This window comes from Ochotona princeps, chromosome 14 (assembly GCF_030435755.1).
Source record: "Ochotona princeps isolate mOchPri1 chromosome 14, mOchPri1.hap1, whole genome shotgun sequence".
NCBI lineage: Eukaryota > Metazoa > Chordata > Mammalia > Lagomorpha > Ochotonidae > Ochotona > Ochotona princeps.
Window position 1 is genome coordinate 15,903,363 of NC_080845.1, and position 18,983 is coordinate 15,922,345.

The following is an 18,983-nucleotide window of genomic DNA, read 5'->3' on the forward strand; positions in this document are numbered from 1 at the left end:
AGGCTTTATGGAAGCATCTCCACATGTCACAGGCCATTTGCTTTCCTTTTGGAGCACCCCCCTTTGGCAGAGTCCCCCACTCTCCTCTAGCATCACTTCTCCCTAGGCTTCCAGGCCTATCTCTAATACCCCCTCTTGTTCCAACAAGCCTTTGCCACAGCCCTGTGGGAGGGCACCTTCTTCAAGAGCAGAACAAGAACCTGCACCTGTGTACCTGCAGCACACAGCAGCACAGGCTGTGCTGAGCATGACATCTGGGAGCTCTACATTCACTCTGACTTGGTCACAAGCCTCACTTCACCACTTAGTGCCCAGGCTTCAACTTCCTTATCTGTGAAATGAGAATGATAACGTTACTGCCTCAAAAGCAGAGGATTAAACTGCCACTTAGGACACCTGCATCTCATTTCCAAATATATCTTTAAGTCCCTGATACTCTGCTTCCAATCCAGATTCCTGTGAATGTGTTTTGCTGGGTATCAGATGATGGCTCAAGGGCTTAAGCCCCTGCCACCCATTCAGGAGATCCGAACAGAGTTCTGAGCTTCTGGCTTTGACCTGGCTCAGGCTTGGCACCAGATGGAAGATTCATTCACTCCCTCCCTCTTTCTCCTCTCCTTACATCCCACCCTCCCTTTCTGCCTTTCAAAATTAAAAAAAAAAAATTCTCAGAAATGATTAACTTCATTAATGCATTTAATTCTCTTACAATGAATGGTTGTCACAAAGAAATTGTCTAGTAAGAGTCACTCTTTTTCACAGGTTATGAGCCCTAAGAACAGCCAATGTAGCAAGCTTTATCCCTGAGGCTCAATGAACTTTGCAAAAATCAGGGAGGAGGAGCCAATGTCTTCCCTGCACACACAGACCCCACTAGCCATGACCTCACACTCTGTACTTAATAGTGATTCTCATAGTCTACAAACTCACTTCCTTTTCACACGCATTCACATGATAGTGCTCTGAACTCTGAAGTCTGTTTCAAAAGAACTAAGTCATGCCCCATCTCTGTCTTCATACCTAGAAGGCCTGCAGCAATTGCCTTCACCTTCCAGAGTTTTCATATTCCTTGCTGCACAGTGAAAATGAGCTCTTATGAGGCTCAACAAGACAGAAGGCTCGGTGACACTTTCCAAAGTGTTGAGACAAATGTGATGTTCATTTCCCATTTCCCCATCTGCAAGCCTCACACCCCTCCCCATCCCTCACTTTCACTTCCAGAAGAAGCATACTCCCCTGGCTGGCACCACTGGCCAACTGCAATGCAAGGTGCAGGTACATTTTAACTTGTCCCACCCACTGACTCGATGAATTCTTTTTCTCCTCCTCCAGGGACTTTCCTAACTTCCTTCTGTAAACGAAGGAAGGAGCACATGAGCAGACTGGATATAAATATGCTTGGGAAAGCCTTCTTCTTCTTTTTCTTCTTTTTTTTTTTTCCTTAAACCAAACTTGGTTTCTGTTGTAGGCGGTGCATTCCCTTGCAGGGCAGGGCAGGGCAGCAGTGTGCTGTTGAAGGAGGTAGGGGGTGGGGGGGAACGGAGGGAAAAGGGGAGGAGTAGCCAGCGTGATTAATTCACCCACTGAGTTGGTCTTCTATTTAATGAGGGGTCTCTCTGCCCAGGAGGAGTCAGAGATACCACCAGCACCAGTAGAAGCATGGCAGAGAGCCTGGAACTGGGCTTTGGGGAAATAGTCAGCGTGGAAATGTTGCCTCAGGATGGCATCTACAGGCCCAGAGCCAGAGCCAAGCTGGGAGGCAGAAGCAGCAGTTCAGGCTGCGCTCGCACCTGCTGCCTGGTATCTGTCTCCATCCTCCTAGGACTCGCTGCCTACCTGCTTGTTAGCCAGCTCCGGACTCAAGGAGAAGCCTGCGTACAGCTCCAGGTAAGCAGACTTGTCTCTGAAGCCGGAGGCAGCAGATGCCTGATGGGGTCCAGCAGTTCTTCCAGTTTTGGTTGGAGGACAAGCTCTATCAGGCATCAGTTTCCTTGCCTGCACTTGCCAAGGAAATGTGGAGTGAGGATTAGGAAAGTTCACCTGGGCTTTCGTTTTGAATAGTTCTGGGGAATAATTGTGCCTTGTTATGTTCATATTGGAATAACTTCAAGCTTCATGTTTTAGGGGATTATAATCATTATATACTGATGGTTGCGAAATAATCTTTTTTTCTTAAAAAGACAAAAAATAATAATCTGAATTACTTAACTGATACTGGCCATTGAAAAAAGCCAAAAAGGCACAGATAATGAAATGAATAAAACAATTCATACCCATATTCTCTTAGAGTTGATCATGGTTAACAATTTACGGTATACTATAATTTTCCTAATAAAATGGAATTGTTATGAATGTGATAATAAATTATGATTTTATTTATAACAGACTATATTTTAAATTTACAGCAGCATTATATTATTAATAGATGCTTGTATTATATCTTTATGTGTGATTTACTTTAAAAACTCTTGAGTTTAGAAATATTAGTTTTTATGCTTAAAAAAGAATTTTGCAAGTGTTTGTCTCTGAGGTCTCACTGTGTCGAGGAGAAACTTATTAAAAAGCAAAAACATAGATAGGAGATAGCAGAAATTAAGGAAGTAGAGTACAAGGTGCAAGTGTCAATGAGAAAGCTTAAAATTGCAGACCAGGGACATTAGGGACAGAATTCAACTAGTAGTCTTTCTTAAAATGATCCTGTATCATCTGTGATGACTGATTTTATCTTGGTCTAAAGTACTAAATTTCAAGAGAGAAAATATAGACTTTTCTAATGATTTAATTAGAAATCCAGTCCTTCAGCAACCCTGGCTATCTTCCAAGATACATGGCAGAGAGCAAGCCTTAGCTAATATGTGACTTTTACCACCCCATCAAAATCAACAAACAGACCTTAATTCAGGCAACACTACTCATGGCCACATGCCAAGTCTCTTGAAATCTAGAAATATGCAGATGACTTGGAAAAGTTACACATGTCCAGGAAACCTGTAAGCATGAGAGGTCTTCTCCTAGGAGCCAGAAGCAAACTGTACCATCAAGTTGATGATCTGGAACTCTGTTGTTTGTTAACCAAGAAATAGTTGTTCTAGAATGAGTTTTGAATAGCCTCCAGGAACCTGCTTTCTCCTATGTTCTGGAGTGAACCCAGGAGCGTGACGTCTGAGATTCCCATGTCATCTACAGTTCAGGGAGGGCAGTGACATGTCCAGTCAGTGAGCAAACTGGAGAGCTGAGCTGTTCTTTGTTCCACTACATCGCTGAGTCCATCACGTGTCCACTCTATGGCAGGTGCCTGAGAAGTAAGTAGGGCTAACCTGACCCATTCTGTTCTAGTTAAACCCATTTCCCTAGAGCAGGTTCAAGAGGTGTCTTTCACAAATGCAGCTTGGCTAGGCTATGGAACCTCTAAGTTAGAAGAAAGACTAAGAGAAATAGGGACCAGGCTACAGCTAGGGAAATTGGGGTCATAAGGGAAACAGCTAGGACACTCAAAAGGAGAGAGTTTAAAGCAAAACAGCATTTGCAGAACAACTGGGGCAGTTTCAAGAAAGGACTGGGTAAAGAGATGAAGATGGAAGCATCGAGGTTTGGCCACAGTGGGAAATCAGTTCCTATTTCTCAGCATGGGGGAACCAAGCCTGGGAACTAAAGCCTGGGGAATCAAGTCCCCTTTAGTTCCAAGGGGAACTAAACCTGGGACAGCCTAGCTAGGGTGTCTCAGAGGTCAGAAGGGAAAACAATCACAGTCAGAACAGCAATGAGAGGGGAAAAGAGGTGGGGCAGGATTTGCTAACCACTCACTGCTTCCAATTTCTGATACCACTGAGCAGGTTCAACTAGAAGCCAAGGCTCAAAAAGGTCAGGAAGTAGCCAGATCCAGAGCTCAGCCTTAACAGGGCTTATAACAGGGCTGGAGAGGTCAGAGAGTGGATCTGGAGGGGTTCATGGAGAATGACCAGGTCAGAGGAAGTGGAAAATGGAAACTAGGCCACCAGGATGAACTTGGTAGATACAACAATGAAATATGGCTCTTAGACACATTGACTCAGCATCTTAGGGCCCAGTGGAGGGCAGGGGGAAGCAAGTGACTTCATGTCTGACAGTCTCTTTCCTTTTATACCAAAAGAGGTTACTAATACCAGCACTGCAAACAGACCATTAAGGCACATTAGGGATATTTTGTGTGTTGAGAAGACAGGGAAAGCTACATACAATGTACACAGTTGTGATGATGTGGTGGTCATTCTATGCCAAGAAACATGAGAAAACTTGATCTTGGCCTCAGGTCTGATGCATGAGTCAGATAAGGAAATGGACTCACTCAATGTAGAGGTACTATGGAATTCCAGATGTTCCCACAGCCTGCCGTAGGAATGGAGTGATCCAGGGAAGGCATCCTAAAAGAGGGAAACGAGGCACCTGTAGCTAACATCCCAGGCCTGAGGCTTATGTAAAGAACCTCATTTCAAATAAAAGTCAGTAGACCACAACCAAGGCCACTAGAGGGGACTTTAGGAAACTGGGAGTCTTGGAAATCTAAAAGAGGTTTGCCCATACCTGTCTCAATTGAAATGGGACCATCTGACCCCTGCTCCAAGCATTCAGACAGTAGCGTCATGTTTACCCAGGCACCAGGTTCTGATACCATAAGTCAAAGGAAGATCATTGAGAGGTGATGCTGCTGGAACTGCCACCAATTACTGAGCTTTTGCCCCATGTCAGCCTCCCAGCCAACAGCTCTATAACTTCATACACCAAATTTGTGTCGCACTCAAAACCCTCCACCGAAGACCCCTGCCTGGGAGCAGCAGAGTGAAGTTAAGGCTGCCAAAGTTTTTCCAAGAGGAAAATACAAAAAGATTTGTGGTAGGATCCATGCTCAGGTTACTGTCATGTAATTAGAAACAAAATCTCCCAACCCAAAAACCCTCCCCACAAAGGTAGAGATAAAGCACATACTTTTATTAGTGGATATGTGTTAAATTAGAATGCAGTGTCCATCACAAGCCATTTGCCAAGAGTACGTTGAGGCAGTAAGAAATCTCACCTTTTATTTTGGCCAAAAATTTACCGTTACCTCCAAGTTACGTGAAAAGAGCACACTGTGTAACAGCATGTGAAATGAGTACTTCATTTTAGGAAAAACAGCCACATATATGAGTTTGCTTACAAACGCACAAAAGATCTCACTGAAGAACACAAAAGTAACTCTGCTGGCATGCATGTAAGGGAAATCAAAGGCTCAGTCACATAGGTATACAGAGTTTTGTGTAAAATGTGTGTATCACCTATATAAAAATATGTTGGGATAATAAAATGCTTGCAGAAGTAGAACATGTATGGCATTGTGGGCCATATAAGGCCTACAAAATCATCTGGTGTGGCCCAGCCAAGGCAACTGCAGGCAGGACTTGAAATACAATGAATCTTTAGCAGGCTAAACGTTTGATTTGATAATTTTGTATAGTCTAAAATTGATACTATAAATAGCCAAATGGCCTTCGGAAAGAAAAAATCCATCATCCCTGCTCACACTTCTTCAAGGCCTAAACAGATTTGCATTCTGGACACATCACAAGTCAAAAGGTCAAGTTCAGTGAGATTCTGCCCTCCCCACTTCTTAGCTTGTGACCCAATGCCCTGGGCCCCAGCTTCCTTATCAAGTGAGAATAATGAGTATTCAAAGTGTCTGACAGGAAGTATGGGATTAGTCAATCATAGTGATGATTATTGTGACAGCAAAGGAACTGCCCAGCTCACAGAAATTACATCACAAAACACAACTTCTCTGCCCTCTCTGGAATCTGGCCTGGCCTGGACAGAGAACTATTTTTAATATCAAAGAGCTTTCCTTGGGCTCTGATCCTTAAGAGCTACCTCTTGCCTTCTGCAAGGAACTTTCCCCCACCTGCTTCTCTCAGTCCACTCTCACATAGCTATGTTTCACCACAGCCTGGGCATTTTTGAGCCCTTCAGTGGTTTCTGTTGCCCTTAGGATGGGACCACAGGTATCCTGGGGTTCAGCTCTGCCACACAGAGAGAGCTGAAGGCAAGTGAATGCAGCCAAGTGACTCAGCCCCAAGCCCAGCACAGTGGGCACCCAGTTCTGTGCCATGCATTAGTAGGGATGCTTAGGGAGCTTTCCTGGCCAGGGTTGCACCAATGCCCTTTCCCTCCATCTCCACACACCCTCCCCCAATTTTCTCAGCTTCCTCTCGTCTCACATCCATCCTTTCCTGAAAATTCTCATGAGGCCCCTGATCTTTAATCCCCATGCATCCTTTTCCCTCCCTGACATCTGCTGGTTTCCACCCAGACCAACAGGGCCTCAAAGTGGTCAGGAGAAATACCTGACACATTTTAAGTGCCCAGTAAGCAAGAATCCCTTTATCTTCCCCATATACCTAGCACACACTCAGGAGTCATTTCATGTTTTCTTGATGGAGAGAGGCATGGGACAGGCAAGCGACCAGAACTCTTTGATCCTTAGACCCATCATGTGCAACATGTCCTTCCTCGCAGCATTTATGGTAAGAATTCTGCAAGATGCTAGAAATCTATTTCCACCAGGAAGCTGTTCACAGGCATTCTTTGCCTACCTGCCCCACCTGGCATGAGCCTTTCTAGCTCACTCAAGTTGTGTTCTCTTTGGCAAGGACAGTAACAACAGTCCCTTTCAGTGTTACCCAGAGGAAACAGACAGCCAAGAAGAACGGATTTTGTAAACCAAAAAAACGTGAATCCCTCAGGGGCTGTGATCTTGTTGTAACCACAAGCAGCCCCAACACACCTGGAAAAGAAGCTGAATTAGTCCAAGAGTCACAGTGAGCAAAAAGCAGGAACACTGGAGGTAGTGCAGATGGCACTTGGGAAGTAAGGGAAAGAAGAGTGCATCCAGACGTGAGTCCTAGACAGCCACTGCAGCTCGTAGCGATCAACCTCAGCATTCACTCATTCACTCACTAAAGGCAGCACACAGCCATCCCTGAATACCATTCCCACATGTTGAGTCTCCTGCATCGTCCCCAAACAGCACACACATCATCAAGCTGCTGTAGGACACTGACTTCAAGAGGTCAATTTGAAGCCTGGTCCTTTAAGAGCAGGCTTCCAGAAGCATGTAATGGATTGAAGAGGTGTGTAAAGTGTCTGTGGAAAAGAAGGAAGCTCCCCAAACCTCCAAAAGGACTTAGATCAGCCACTTAGAGCAATGAAACTAAGCCTGGGCTGCTTATCGCAGGATCCCCCATGGAGAGAAACAAACAGGTTTATTTAAGAGGGAAAGGGAAAGCAGACACCTCCATTCAAAACATTTTCCACCTGGCCAGTTAGCAAGAGCACTTTTTAAAGAAGCTAAAGGCCAGTAGGGGAGGTTAAGGAAGATAATGGGCACAGTGGATTGTCAGGCAAGTTTCCAGTCAGCTCACAGTGGTCTCTGGACCTAAAGCTTGACTGTTTACAGAGAGCGGAGGTCAACCTGCCCAGACATAGCTTTCTTGGGCAATAAGCTTGCTTATCGTGAATTCCTTCCTTGTCTGAGGTCTTGCAATTCGAGCCAATTCCCAGCTGTATAATACCTGGAATTCTTAACAAGTTCTGTTTGTTTGCTGAATTAAGCACTGGTCTCATTAATCATGAGGCCAGAAGTTAGCTTTGTGAAGCAGAACGTGAAAATAGAATATGTATGTACATATATGCGTGTATGTGTATATGTGTGTGTGTATTCACTTTAGTGACATAACTGGTCATGATATTAGAATGCGAAGAAGGAAAAGAATCTGCGATCACTGAAGTTAGTTACATCACAGTCATAAAGAGAAGCAGGGCAGCATCTGTTTACAACTGAAGTTGTAAGGCCAAAAGGTGGATGCGCAGAACCAACAACACACTCCAAGAGCATATATTGAAGCCCAAGAAAGGAGAGAACTTGGATGTGCATGTTTTCTTTCTGAGTTGTCACAATATGGGAGGAAAAGATCCCGGCTGGTTTTTATTGATAAGTAAACCAAGACTCACTAAGGTGAGGTGACGTGCAAAAATCACACACCAGGAAAAGCAAAAGGGCTGGGATTTCCAAATTTGCAAACACCAGAATCTTTGCTCTTTGCCACACTGAATGTCTCATGAGTCCAGGGCACTTCGGAACATAGTGAAATAAAATGACCTTGGTTTTAAATTTCTGGGTTGGATTACCCTGATGCAAATATAAGCAGGAAGAAATTAAAAAAAAAAAAAAGGAGACAAGGAAGTAGTGTCTTTCTCCTAGAAGTGGTTGGAAGGATGATATGGGTCATAAAACGTTTATGTCTTTGCGATGGAGCATTTATGGCAGCATGAAATGAATATCTCTTCCTGTATATGAATAGATAAAGGGAATACCTACAGAGCATGAGAAGAAAGGCCAAGTTTGAAGGCCATTAGTTAAGACATTTTTAACTAAGGAAATGTCAGGAAATCACAAACATCATCCCTGCTTCCAGCTCACCCATCTGCTGTGCACCGTGCCAGTGATTGGCAGGTTCATGAAACATCCACATTCCGCATCTGTCCTTGGTCTAACGATTCAGAGGCCAGGCCTCCCATTTCTCTTTGACCTTTAACAGTTGTTTAATCTCTTTAAACTTTTATTATAAAACTTACACAGACTGTAACTCTCCTTTCAAAGTAGCTGCAATATTAGATGAAGAACACATATAAATGCCCCACACATGCCCTAGTGAACATTAGTGGTTGGAAGTACCTTCTTCCCAGTTAGAAGAATAAGACTAATTCCAAAATGTCCATAGTGATAGTTATGGTCAGTTTGAATAAGTGATTACCAAACAATATATTATATATAAAAAAAGAAAGATAGAAAATTAGAGGATGAAAGGTTCAAGTTCATGCAAGCATTGTGGCAAGAGCATATTAAGAGCAGCTTGCAACCCTAGGAGCACTAGTTTGAGTCTTAGCTGCTCCATTTCCAATCCAGGTAACTACTAATTTGCCTAAGCAAGCGGTACAAGACGGCCCAAGTGGCTCCCTGCCACTCATGTAGGAGATTAAGAATTCCAGAATCCTGGCCTCATCCTGGCCCAGCCCTGAATGTTGTAGTCAATTACAGAGTAAGCCAGTGGATGAAAGATTTCTTTCTGTTTCTCCCTCATGCTCTGTTACTCTGTCTTTCAAATAAATTTTTAAAATATATATTTTCTGAAAACAAAGAAAGAGGGCCAGACACAACGACTTGATTCACTAATCCTTTGCCTTGCAAGCGCTGAGATCCCATATGGGCATCAGTTCATGCCCTGATTGCTCCACTTCCCATCCAGCTCCCTGCTTGCAGCCTGGGAAAGCAGCATCAGAGGACAACCCAAAGCCTTGCGACCCTGCACCCATGTGGGAGACCCAGAAGCAGCTCCTCACTCATGGCTTTAGATCAGCTCAGTTTCTACCATTACAACCAGTTGGGCATGAACCAGCAGATGAAAAATCTTTCTTTCTGTCTTTCTTTCTGTAAATTTGCCTTTCCAATAAAAATAAAATAAATCTTGGAAAAGAAAGAAGAGGGGAGGGGAGGGGAGAGGAGAGGAGGGGAGGAAGAGGTGAGATGTGGAGAGGAGAGGAGAGGAGAGGAGAGGAGAGGAGAGGAGAGGAGAGGAGAGGAGAGGAGAGGAGAGGAGAGGAGAGGAGAGGAAAAAAGAAAAGAAAGGAAAAAAGAAAGGAAAAGAAAAGAAGGAAAAGAAAGCTCCCCTGAATCCACAAGAAAAATTTGGGATTGGGACTGTAGCGGGTATAGGTGGAGGGTAAGCAGCAGTTTAGTTACTATGTCTCAGACCAATGCTAGTGGCAGCAGGCAACTCACCATCCTATTAAGATGTATAACCATAGTCATACATGTTTGTCTTGTTTGACTCCAACTCCTTACCAAGCCTTGAAACATTCAACAAACCTGTTAGAGCCAGGATTACACAGACACTGACAAACACCATGAGAAATAATAGTTCTGTGTAATCAAAAATGTGTAATGTCAAAAAAATTATCCCTTTCCTAGATTTGGGGATTGCAAAACCCTGTCTGGATTCACTGAACCTAAACTTTATACAATCTTCTGATTTCTCTCTGCTACCATCTTCCTTGTGGCTGAGAATCTGCATGCTTTGCCAACTGATAATCCAGCAGAAATCCCAGGCACTACAGCATTGCGAATACAGTGGTAAGGAAGATAGATCAGCTAGGTCCCCCTCATGAATCCCACTAGAGAGAGAAAACAATAAGCATGAGGCCAGTGCTACGGTGTACGGGTGAAGCTGTAATGCTGGCATCTCATAAAGGCTCTAGTTCATGTTCCATTTGCTTCACTTCTGATTCAGCTCCCTTTTAATGACCTAGGAAATCACTAGAAGGTGGTCCAAATGGTTGGGCCTCTAACAAGAAAAAACTGTATGAAGTTTCTGGCTCCTGGCTCCAGCCTGGCCCCAGCATTGGCTACTGCAATCATCAGTGGAGTGAACCAGCAGATAGGAGATCTCTTTCGGTCTCTCTCCATCTCTCTCTGTAACTCTGATTTTCAAATTAAAATAAATCTTTAAAAAATAAAACAATAAGCTTTTAACAGAGGTTTAACAGGTTCAACAGAGAAAAGCCAAGATTGGATCACAGTAGATACTGCATTGGTCTAGTGTTGCCAACAAGCATCTTGAGAATAGGCTTCAGGAAAGCTCAAGGGTATAAACATTTCTACACATCAGCCACTATGTCGTGTTCTCATATCCCTCATTCATTACCACTTCCTGTCACAAACTCCTCCTCCCAAGCTGGATGGAATCATCAGAAACGGAAGGAGCAAGGCAAGGTGGTATGCTGTTGTTCTTGCAGAGACAGCCCCAGCCGATATGCTTCTGGACTCTTCACATACTATGATCTCCAACATCGTCTAATGGGCACTGTCATAGCCTCTGGGTATTGAGCGGCATTCTGGGTCAGGGAAATCTACACATGACTATCCAAATAAAATAAAATGTGTCTCCAAATTATATAAATCCAGCAGAGAAAACGAAAAGTGTTCAGTGCTGTGAACTGATGTGTACACACTGATGACAAGATGCTGGATCACAAACGAATGTGATCCAAACTCTTGGCTGTGTGCTTAGGCAAAGTTAAGCAGGGTGCTTGAAGAGTTCTCAGCTAAGAATGAAATGAAGTTAAAGTAAGCTAACTAGGGAAACTGCCCTTTTCTATACAAATTTTCTATACAATTTTCAAATCATTTGCATCAATCACTGAGGTTTCCTCTTCTGTTTGGGAACCTGGAGGACTAAGAGAGGAACAGATAACAAGGCTGGGGTAGTAAATTCGGACTTTGAAGATGAATATAAGATAGACCAGTGGCAGAGCCAGTAAAGGTTTGTGAGAGGAGTTATGCATGATAAAGTGATGTTTTTGAAAAAATGCTCTAAAAGTAGACTAGCAAATAAATCAGATAAAGGGAGAAAGCAAGGCAGGAAGACCTGTGAGGAGGCTATTGGGAAAATCTGGACAAGCAGCATTCCAAAGCCTGCAGGAGAGGCCTGGACAAGAAAAACTGAAAAACAGAAATGAGAGCCCTTAAGTTTGCAGAAGAAGTAACATTCAGATCTGGTGGCAGAAAGGAAGCAGTAGTGGCATTATTAATAGAAGTAGGAAGTGCTAGCAAAGGGCCTGCAGACAGTGAAGTCAGTTCTGTATTCAAAGCCAAGATTCCTACTGCCACTAGAAGACAGCCCAGCCAGAAAATGTAAAGTGCTGGGAAGTCTGAGCTACCGAAAGATGCGTTATTACAGACAGCGATGATAAGATGCCATCCACTTGTACACTCACATGCACATCACAGACACAGGCAGAAGCAAAGAGGCAAAAAACATATCAACTCACATCCCGTCCTTTGGATACAGCTCTATTCTCTCACATTCCAACACTCAGTTCCCTTCCCAAGTACACTAACATCCACACACACATACACACCCCTCTCACACAAACACACACACACACACACACACATCTTTTTAAGACATAAAATAAATCAAGTGTTCATGATAACAAGAGAATTCCTTAGTTAGTATGGGCTATACAGTTTTAAGAACCAAATCAGGAGACTGGTTGAGTCAAAAATCATATGAGAGAAGATTTTTTTTCAAACCACTGTAAAATGCAAGAGGGAGATATTATTCCTAAGCTAAGAGCACAATTTTGCTCCTAAGCTTTATTCATAGGCACCTGAGTTGTGGGACCTTTGTTTTCTATGCATTCTCTGTACTGATTCATGCATTTTCTGATTTGATCCTCACTGCATCTCTATAAGCAATTTGAGCTAGGGATGTTATTATTCTCACTTTACAATGCAGAAACCAGAGCTCAGAAAGGGAAAGCATCTTATTGAAAATCAAATTGTTAATAGTAGTGGACTCAGAATTCAGATTCAGGTCTGCTTGCCTAGGAGGTAATTACTTTTCCACTCTCATATGGTATTTGAAATATTTATAATTCAGATTGCGATGATGAGAAGGTCTGTATGTGCCACACAGAAACAAAGAGGCAATGTTGAAGCTAATGAGCAGACTACATAGCCATTTTTTTCTTTTTCCATATCATTTTTTTAAAAAAAATAGTTCGAAGTTTTGAACTGTGCTAGGGAAAAGAAAATAACACAAGTGTCCTTATACATTCAAATAATAGGAAAAAAAAAAGACAAGAGGCGGAAGTTCCTTAGAATAGCAGAGAACAGCTATAAGAAAGAACTTTAAAAGTTGAGCTTCAGGGGCTGGTTGCAGCAGCACTGCATGCTGTTCCTCTGCCTGCAATGCCAGTTCTATTCCCAAATTCTCCACTTCCAATCTAGTTCCTGCTAATGGTCTGGGAAAGCAGCAGAGGATGATCCAAGGCCTTGTGCCCTGCATCCACATGGGAGACCAGAAGAAATTCCTGTCTCACAATTATAAATTGACCTAGCCCTTGTCATTGCAGCCATTTGGGCAGTAGTCCAATAGACAGAAGATCTCTCTGTGTGTGTCTCACCCTCTCTATAACTCTTTCAAGTAAAATAAATAGTTTTTTTTTTCTCTTTAAAGAAAGTTTCACTTCAGAGACAAACCTAAGAAGGAGAAACCACATCAGGGGTAATGCAGGACATAAGTAGTGAAGCAAGGTGCATAATGCCCACTAGCCAAAACTTTCCAAATCCCTTTTCCCTCACTGCAGAGCCCCCAGGCTGGCAGCAGCAATTTCTTAATCATACCCACGCTATGGGCATCTATGAGGGCATTGGAGTCTGAGAGACCACAGGTGGTCTGACCATGTCTTTCTTTTACAGCAGACTCTGAAAGGACAGGAGTTTGGACCTTCACATCAGAGAGCTTGTAAGTGTTTCCATTTTTTACCCCCTTTCTTGTGAGGAACAAAAACAATTTCAGTTATTCTGGTATGTGGGAGAGGATGGGGGGGTGTCAATGTTTACTACCAAGTTGCTAAGCCAATTGGTGCAAACCCAGAGGAGCACTGAGGCTTCTCCCTAATGACCAAGAAGACAAAATGTTGCATTGGCCAAATGCCTGACCCACAGCCTGTGGCACTAATGGCCTAGATTCAAACCTCAGCTCTGGAATTTAATAGCAGTTTGATCTATGGACAAATAATGTCACCTCGATTTCCTACCTGAAAAACAATATTAATACTTTCCTACTGAGTAGATGTAATCAGGTGATTTTTCTAAAGGAACTGTGTCAATACCTAGAAAATAAAAAGAGCACAAGAGATTCTTGCTTTATACCATCAACAACAGCCTCTTTATCATTGTACTTTATGCTACTTAATCTAATATGATCATTTCCAAGAACCAATGGAAATGATCTTTTCAAGAACTTAGGGAGAATGAGGACAGAGAGAGAAACAAATATGCCAAGGACATATGGTTGCACACAAGATCCCACCTCTTCTGTCTCTCATTTCTGTTGGTATAACCATATGTGTCCAGTAGCTTTTTCAAGGGACCATACTAAAGACATAGGGCTAATTAGCTGAAATCACCCCATTCATAGTAGGGTTCACCGTGTCCCGAAATCACCCCATTCATAATAGGGTTCACTGTGTTCCTGTTAGAGAAAACAGTTTCAACCCAAAGTCACAGGGCCAAGATCCATTGTGTCCCAGACTCTTACTTCTGAGCCTCCCCTGTCCCCAGCAGTGCTTATCACAAGTACCACATTTCAGTACTAAACCTTGTAAGGAGTGGAATTAACTGGACTGAAGGTGATCCATGTTTCTTTCTCCCCATGGATACCTGTAGTTCCCAAAGGCCTATCTTCACTCCAATTACCCCTTAAAGTATACAGATCATATTTCTCCTTTCATTACAGACATGCCTCTCAGAGCTGAGAGAATGAAGCCAAGAGCACACCTGACAGGTAAGTCCCCCCAGCCCTCAATCCCTGGAGTGTTGTCCAGGAGCATGCAATCTGTGGTCCTGAGGTTCCTTTCAGGATATCACCAGAATTCAGTATAGTGGCTTCAAACTGGAAAACACAACCCCAGGTGACAGGTTCCTCTTCTCATGTGAGGATTCCAAAGGCCCGTGTATGTTGGGCATTTTCTCTGTGATTCTATGTACACCCCCCCATCCTTTTTCACCTTTCGTTGGCAAAACCCAACCATTCAGAAAAGGCTTTCCTCAAACTCAGAGCTTCAAGGAATTCTGGACCTAGGCACAGATGAAAAGGCCCTTGAGTTTCCAGTACATCCAGTTCACCTGTGTCTTGCTCAAGGTAACACTGCAGGACATTGACAATGAGGAAGGTGTTTCCAAAGAATGTTTATTGATGTGAAGCTAATGAGTGGAACTTTCACAATGTCTGTTGGCCAGCTTCCCAAATCTATGTAAATTCGAGGTATCTAACAGCTGCAGTTCCTATTCCTCTGAGACTCTCCTCCCCCGCTGCTCCACACACACCAAAGAAAAGAGCAAGACAGTTCAGAAATAAGTATTCACAACCCATTGATGTGCAGTAGACATTCAACCTAATGGCTAAAAAAAAACCAGTTAGATGTCTGCATTCCACATCAGGGTGCCTGATTTTGGTTCCTAAATCTTGAGTCCAGCTTCCTGTTTATGCAGAACCTAGGAGACAGCAGGTGATGCTTCAGTAATGGAGTTGCAGTCATTCACATGAGTTGCCTAGCTCCTGGCTTTGGCCAAGTGCAGGACCAGCCATTGCGGGCATTCAGAAATTCAAATAGGAGTCTCAGCCTCTCAATCTCTCTATTTCCTGGTCTCTTTCTCTCTATTTCCTCGTCTGTAAGAAAATTTTCCATTTTCAGGAGAATATCCTTATGACTCAAGACATTTGCTTCAGAGAGCATTATTTGTGGTAAATACTGAGCAAGGACTAGGGCCGGAAAAATCCCAGGTAATCATCACTGTCTGGGAGAATGAGAAAAATTAAACAGGCTGGGCTAAATAACCCTTTTATTTAAAAGCTACTGACTATAGAAATGTCACTTTTGCTATGAGCAAGAGAAGTAGAAACAGTGGGGGAGGGAGGGAAAAATAGTCTAAGTTTCCAATACGTGACAGACATTGTGGTTATCATTAATGTCCATTTTCTCATTTCATTGTCTTTCAGATAGATGAAATAGGGATTAGTCACTACTGTTTATAGATAAAAAAAAAACTAAGATTCAGACAACTAAATTCACTTGTCCCAAATCACACGCCCAGGAAGTGGAAGAACTGAGATTTAAGCTTGACTTTCAAAACTACAGTTTTCATTTCAACATACTTCCTGTCCAAACTCCTACTTACTACTATGTTGACACAATTAATTGCCTACAAATTTAATAAATGTTGCCTTGTCTTAGAGACTCATGAATTTATTCTTGCATTATCTGCTTATAATCCACTGAGCCATCCGCAATGAGAAAGCAGTCACTACTAAGGGTGATCAGTAAAAACACCCTTTACGGATTCTGCAGACAACAGACTTTTCCAAGGAGCTTTTTGAGGGACAAAGGAAACTGCACACACTTGGAACACGCATATCATAATTGCGAAAGAAACTAACCCAGCCAGCAGGAAGAAAGGTCCCAAGAAAATCAAGGGACTAGGTTTCTGGTCATCCATTGAATGTGAAAGTTGCTAAGCAGCCTCTAACACAACCTATCTCAAAATGCTAATATCTGAACATAATGGTGATTGGTATAGATTTCAAAGGCAATTATAGGAAATGAAAGTCTTTATTTATCCCTAAAAGTATTCATTTTATTTCAGATTATCTTATTTGAAATCAATGCCTCAAAACACTATTTGATTTATCATTTACTTCTGCAATAGACACAGTGTTAATTCATATGTTCTACACATACGTGAACAATGCAAATAGAAGAATATATAAAAGGATATAAAGCAAAATTCATTTTTGATCTGCCAAAATGGAAGATGCTGGTGATATTTGGGGAGAAAAAATATGTATGGACTGAATATAAGTGTACACCTGTTATCAGCCTTGATGGGAAGGGAGTATCTATGTGTCCTTTTCACCTGGTCTTCAGAACAGGACACTCAAAATGGAGTGACACTCAGTGAAGAGAAAGAGCTTACACAGTTGACTGATGACTCAGCATGATGCAGAATCTGATTTCGAACTGGGTCCCTGTAGCCCAAAGCCCAGGTCTCTCCCACTCCACAAGCCAAATCCACTGCCTTATTTTTGGTCCCATCAATGTCAGGGAAACATTTTCAAACATTCTGGGTTTCTGGTTACAACATACATCTGCAAATTGATTCTTTATTAATTACTTCCTGCATGCCATGTGACTTTGGATCATAGGATTTGAACATGGAAGAAAATGTGACTCCAAAATGCCCTCTTTGGTGAGTCAGAGCATGTCTGCAACAAGGTTAATTTAGGGGTGGGCAGTTAACAAGTTAAAATGCCCAGACTCCAGCTTCCCACTAATACATATCCTAGCAGACAATGGTGATGGCTCCAATGATTGGGCTCCTGCCACCAACATGGGAGATTTAGATTGAGTTCCCAGCTCCTAGCTCTGTCACTCAGCCCATCCCAGAGACATTGCAAACATCTTGGCATTTAAGGGGTGACCCAGTGTGTGGAAGTACTCTCATGAATTCTCTCTCTCTCTCTTTTTCTCTCTCCTTCCTCTCTTCCTTCCTCTATACTTCTTTCCCTCCCTTCTGTCACTCTACCCCTCAAATAAATAAAGCTGTAATTTAAAGGGTATTCCTAATTACGTAGCAATTTAACATATATTATCTCTTTTAAACCTTTCCTGTGGGTTATGTCACTTCAAGAAGGAAAGGCCTATCAAACAAACAAAAAAAACTAAATTTAGTGAATGTTACAAAGTTAACAAACCCCAAAATAAAATTTTTAGAGAATAATAACAATAATACTTAAATGCAAAAATATTCCCCAATGGTTTTCCCTCATAATTGGTTGAATTCATAATTTCCCCAACCCCAACACATTTCAACTGTGGTTGTATAACTCATAGATACAAAGCCTACAGATGTGGGAGACCAAGTATACTGTGATAGGGTATAGTACCATGACCACGGGGAGACCCCTTTGGTACTAGAATCAGCAAATTTCTCAAGAGTTGGTTAAGGGGTGTTTATGAAGAGGAATCAGCAAAGCCAAAATGTGTCAGTTACAAGGAAGAAGCATGAGAGGTTGGATCTGAGAATGTTTTATCCTAGAACTAGCCTTTGAGAAGAGATTGCGTTTTTCCCAAGTTGAGTGTGGCCAGCACTGAACAGTCTGGTCTTAATAAAATAAAATGCTCCAGCTCATCATTTATGGGGCAAAGAATGGGAATTGAGGTGTGGTGTCCAGTTCTGTAATGGGCAAACAAGGGGATATCCATGTCTTCTCTGGGTCATTTGCAAAAGGTTGACTCTTTGCAGTAAGCCATTTTCTGGAACACGAAAAGATTTTCTTCACTTTCATTGTTTTCTAAGCCCACAGGTTTGAGGTAAAATTTAAAATTGTCAGAAAGTCCATAGAGGCCACATAATTAGCCCCATGACACCCTTCAATGAAGCTGTTCTCTTTGCACAAACATATGCATCCACTTACCCTTCACCCATTCCTCCCTCAGGTACTTGTTAGCTACTGGTTATGTTCAATCACTTTAATCTTCCCTGAAAATGATACGAGATGCTTTTCAGCCTACTTTTTTATGTTCTGACATAATCAAATTTCACTTCTTTCTTCTCTTTGCAGTTGTGAGACAAACTCCCATGCAGACCATGAGAAATCAGTTTCCAGCTTTGCATTGGGAACATGAACTAGGCTTGGCCTTCACCAAGAACCGGATGAACTACACCAATAAGTTCCTGGTGATCCCAGAGTCGGGAGAATATTTTGTTTACTCCCAGGTCACATTTCGAGGTACCACATCTGAATGTGGTGAAATATACAAGATGAGAGAACGGAAAAAGCCAGACTCCATCATTGTGATTATCACCAAGGTAACAGACAGCTACCCTGAGCCTGCCCAGCTCCTAACAGGGACCAAGTCAGTGTGTGAAATAGGCAGCAACTGGTTCCAGCCCATCTACCTCGGGGCCATGTTCTCCTTGGAAGAAGGGGATAAGCTGATGGTAAATGTCAGTGATATCTCCTTGGTGGATTACACAAAGGAAGACAAAACGTTCTTTGGTGCCTTCTTGCTATAGGAGAAAAGTGGGCATCATCGCATGAAGATCCTATGCCTCCTAATTCCTAATCTTGTCCGTTAATATGCAATTACAGCCAAGAGTTTTCTTGGATCCAGCAGTAGGGAGCATCCCGTAAAGACAGTGGTTTAGCTGTGAAATTAAGGGCTCAAACATTCACATTTGATAGACCTTCCCTATGAGGATGCTAATCAGAAAAGGGTGAAAGAAAACAAATTATCATGGTTTCTTGGAGGAATAGTGACTTTTTAAAACATTGATCACCTAATGA

At 42.5% G+C, this 18,983-nt stretch overlaps 1 protein-coding gene across 2 annotated transcripts; it reads left to right on the top strand.

Annotated features, from left to right (window-relative positions):
- Nucleotides 1-1,546: 1,546 nt before the first annotated feature.
- TNFSF15 (TNF superfamily member 15) lies at nucleotides 1,547-18,737 on the top strand. Of its 2 annotated transcripts, none has more exons than XM_058672743.1 (4): nucleotides 1,547-1,887; nucleotides 13,331-13,376; nucleotides 14,373-14,420; nucleotides 18,258-18,737. In XM_058672743.1, the coding sequence occupies exons 1-4, from the start codon at nucleotides 1,660-1,662 to the stop codon at nucleotides 18,710-18,712; spliced, it is 777 nt and encodes a 258-aa protein (XP_058528726.1). In that variant the 5' UTR covers nucleotides 1,547-1,659; the 3' UTR covers nucleotides 18,713-18,737. The 2 variants fall into 2 exon arrangements, with proteins under 2 accessions (XP_058528726.1, XP_004595008.1); XM_004594951.3 differs by having other exon boundaries at nucleotides 13,334-13,376.
- The last annotated feature ends 246 nt before the right edge of the window (nucleotides 18,738-18,983 follow it).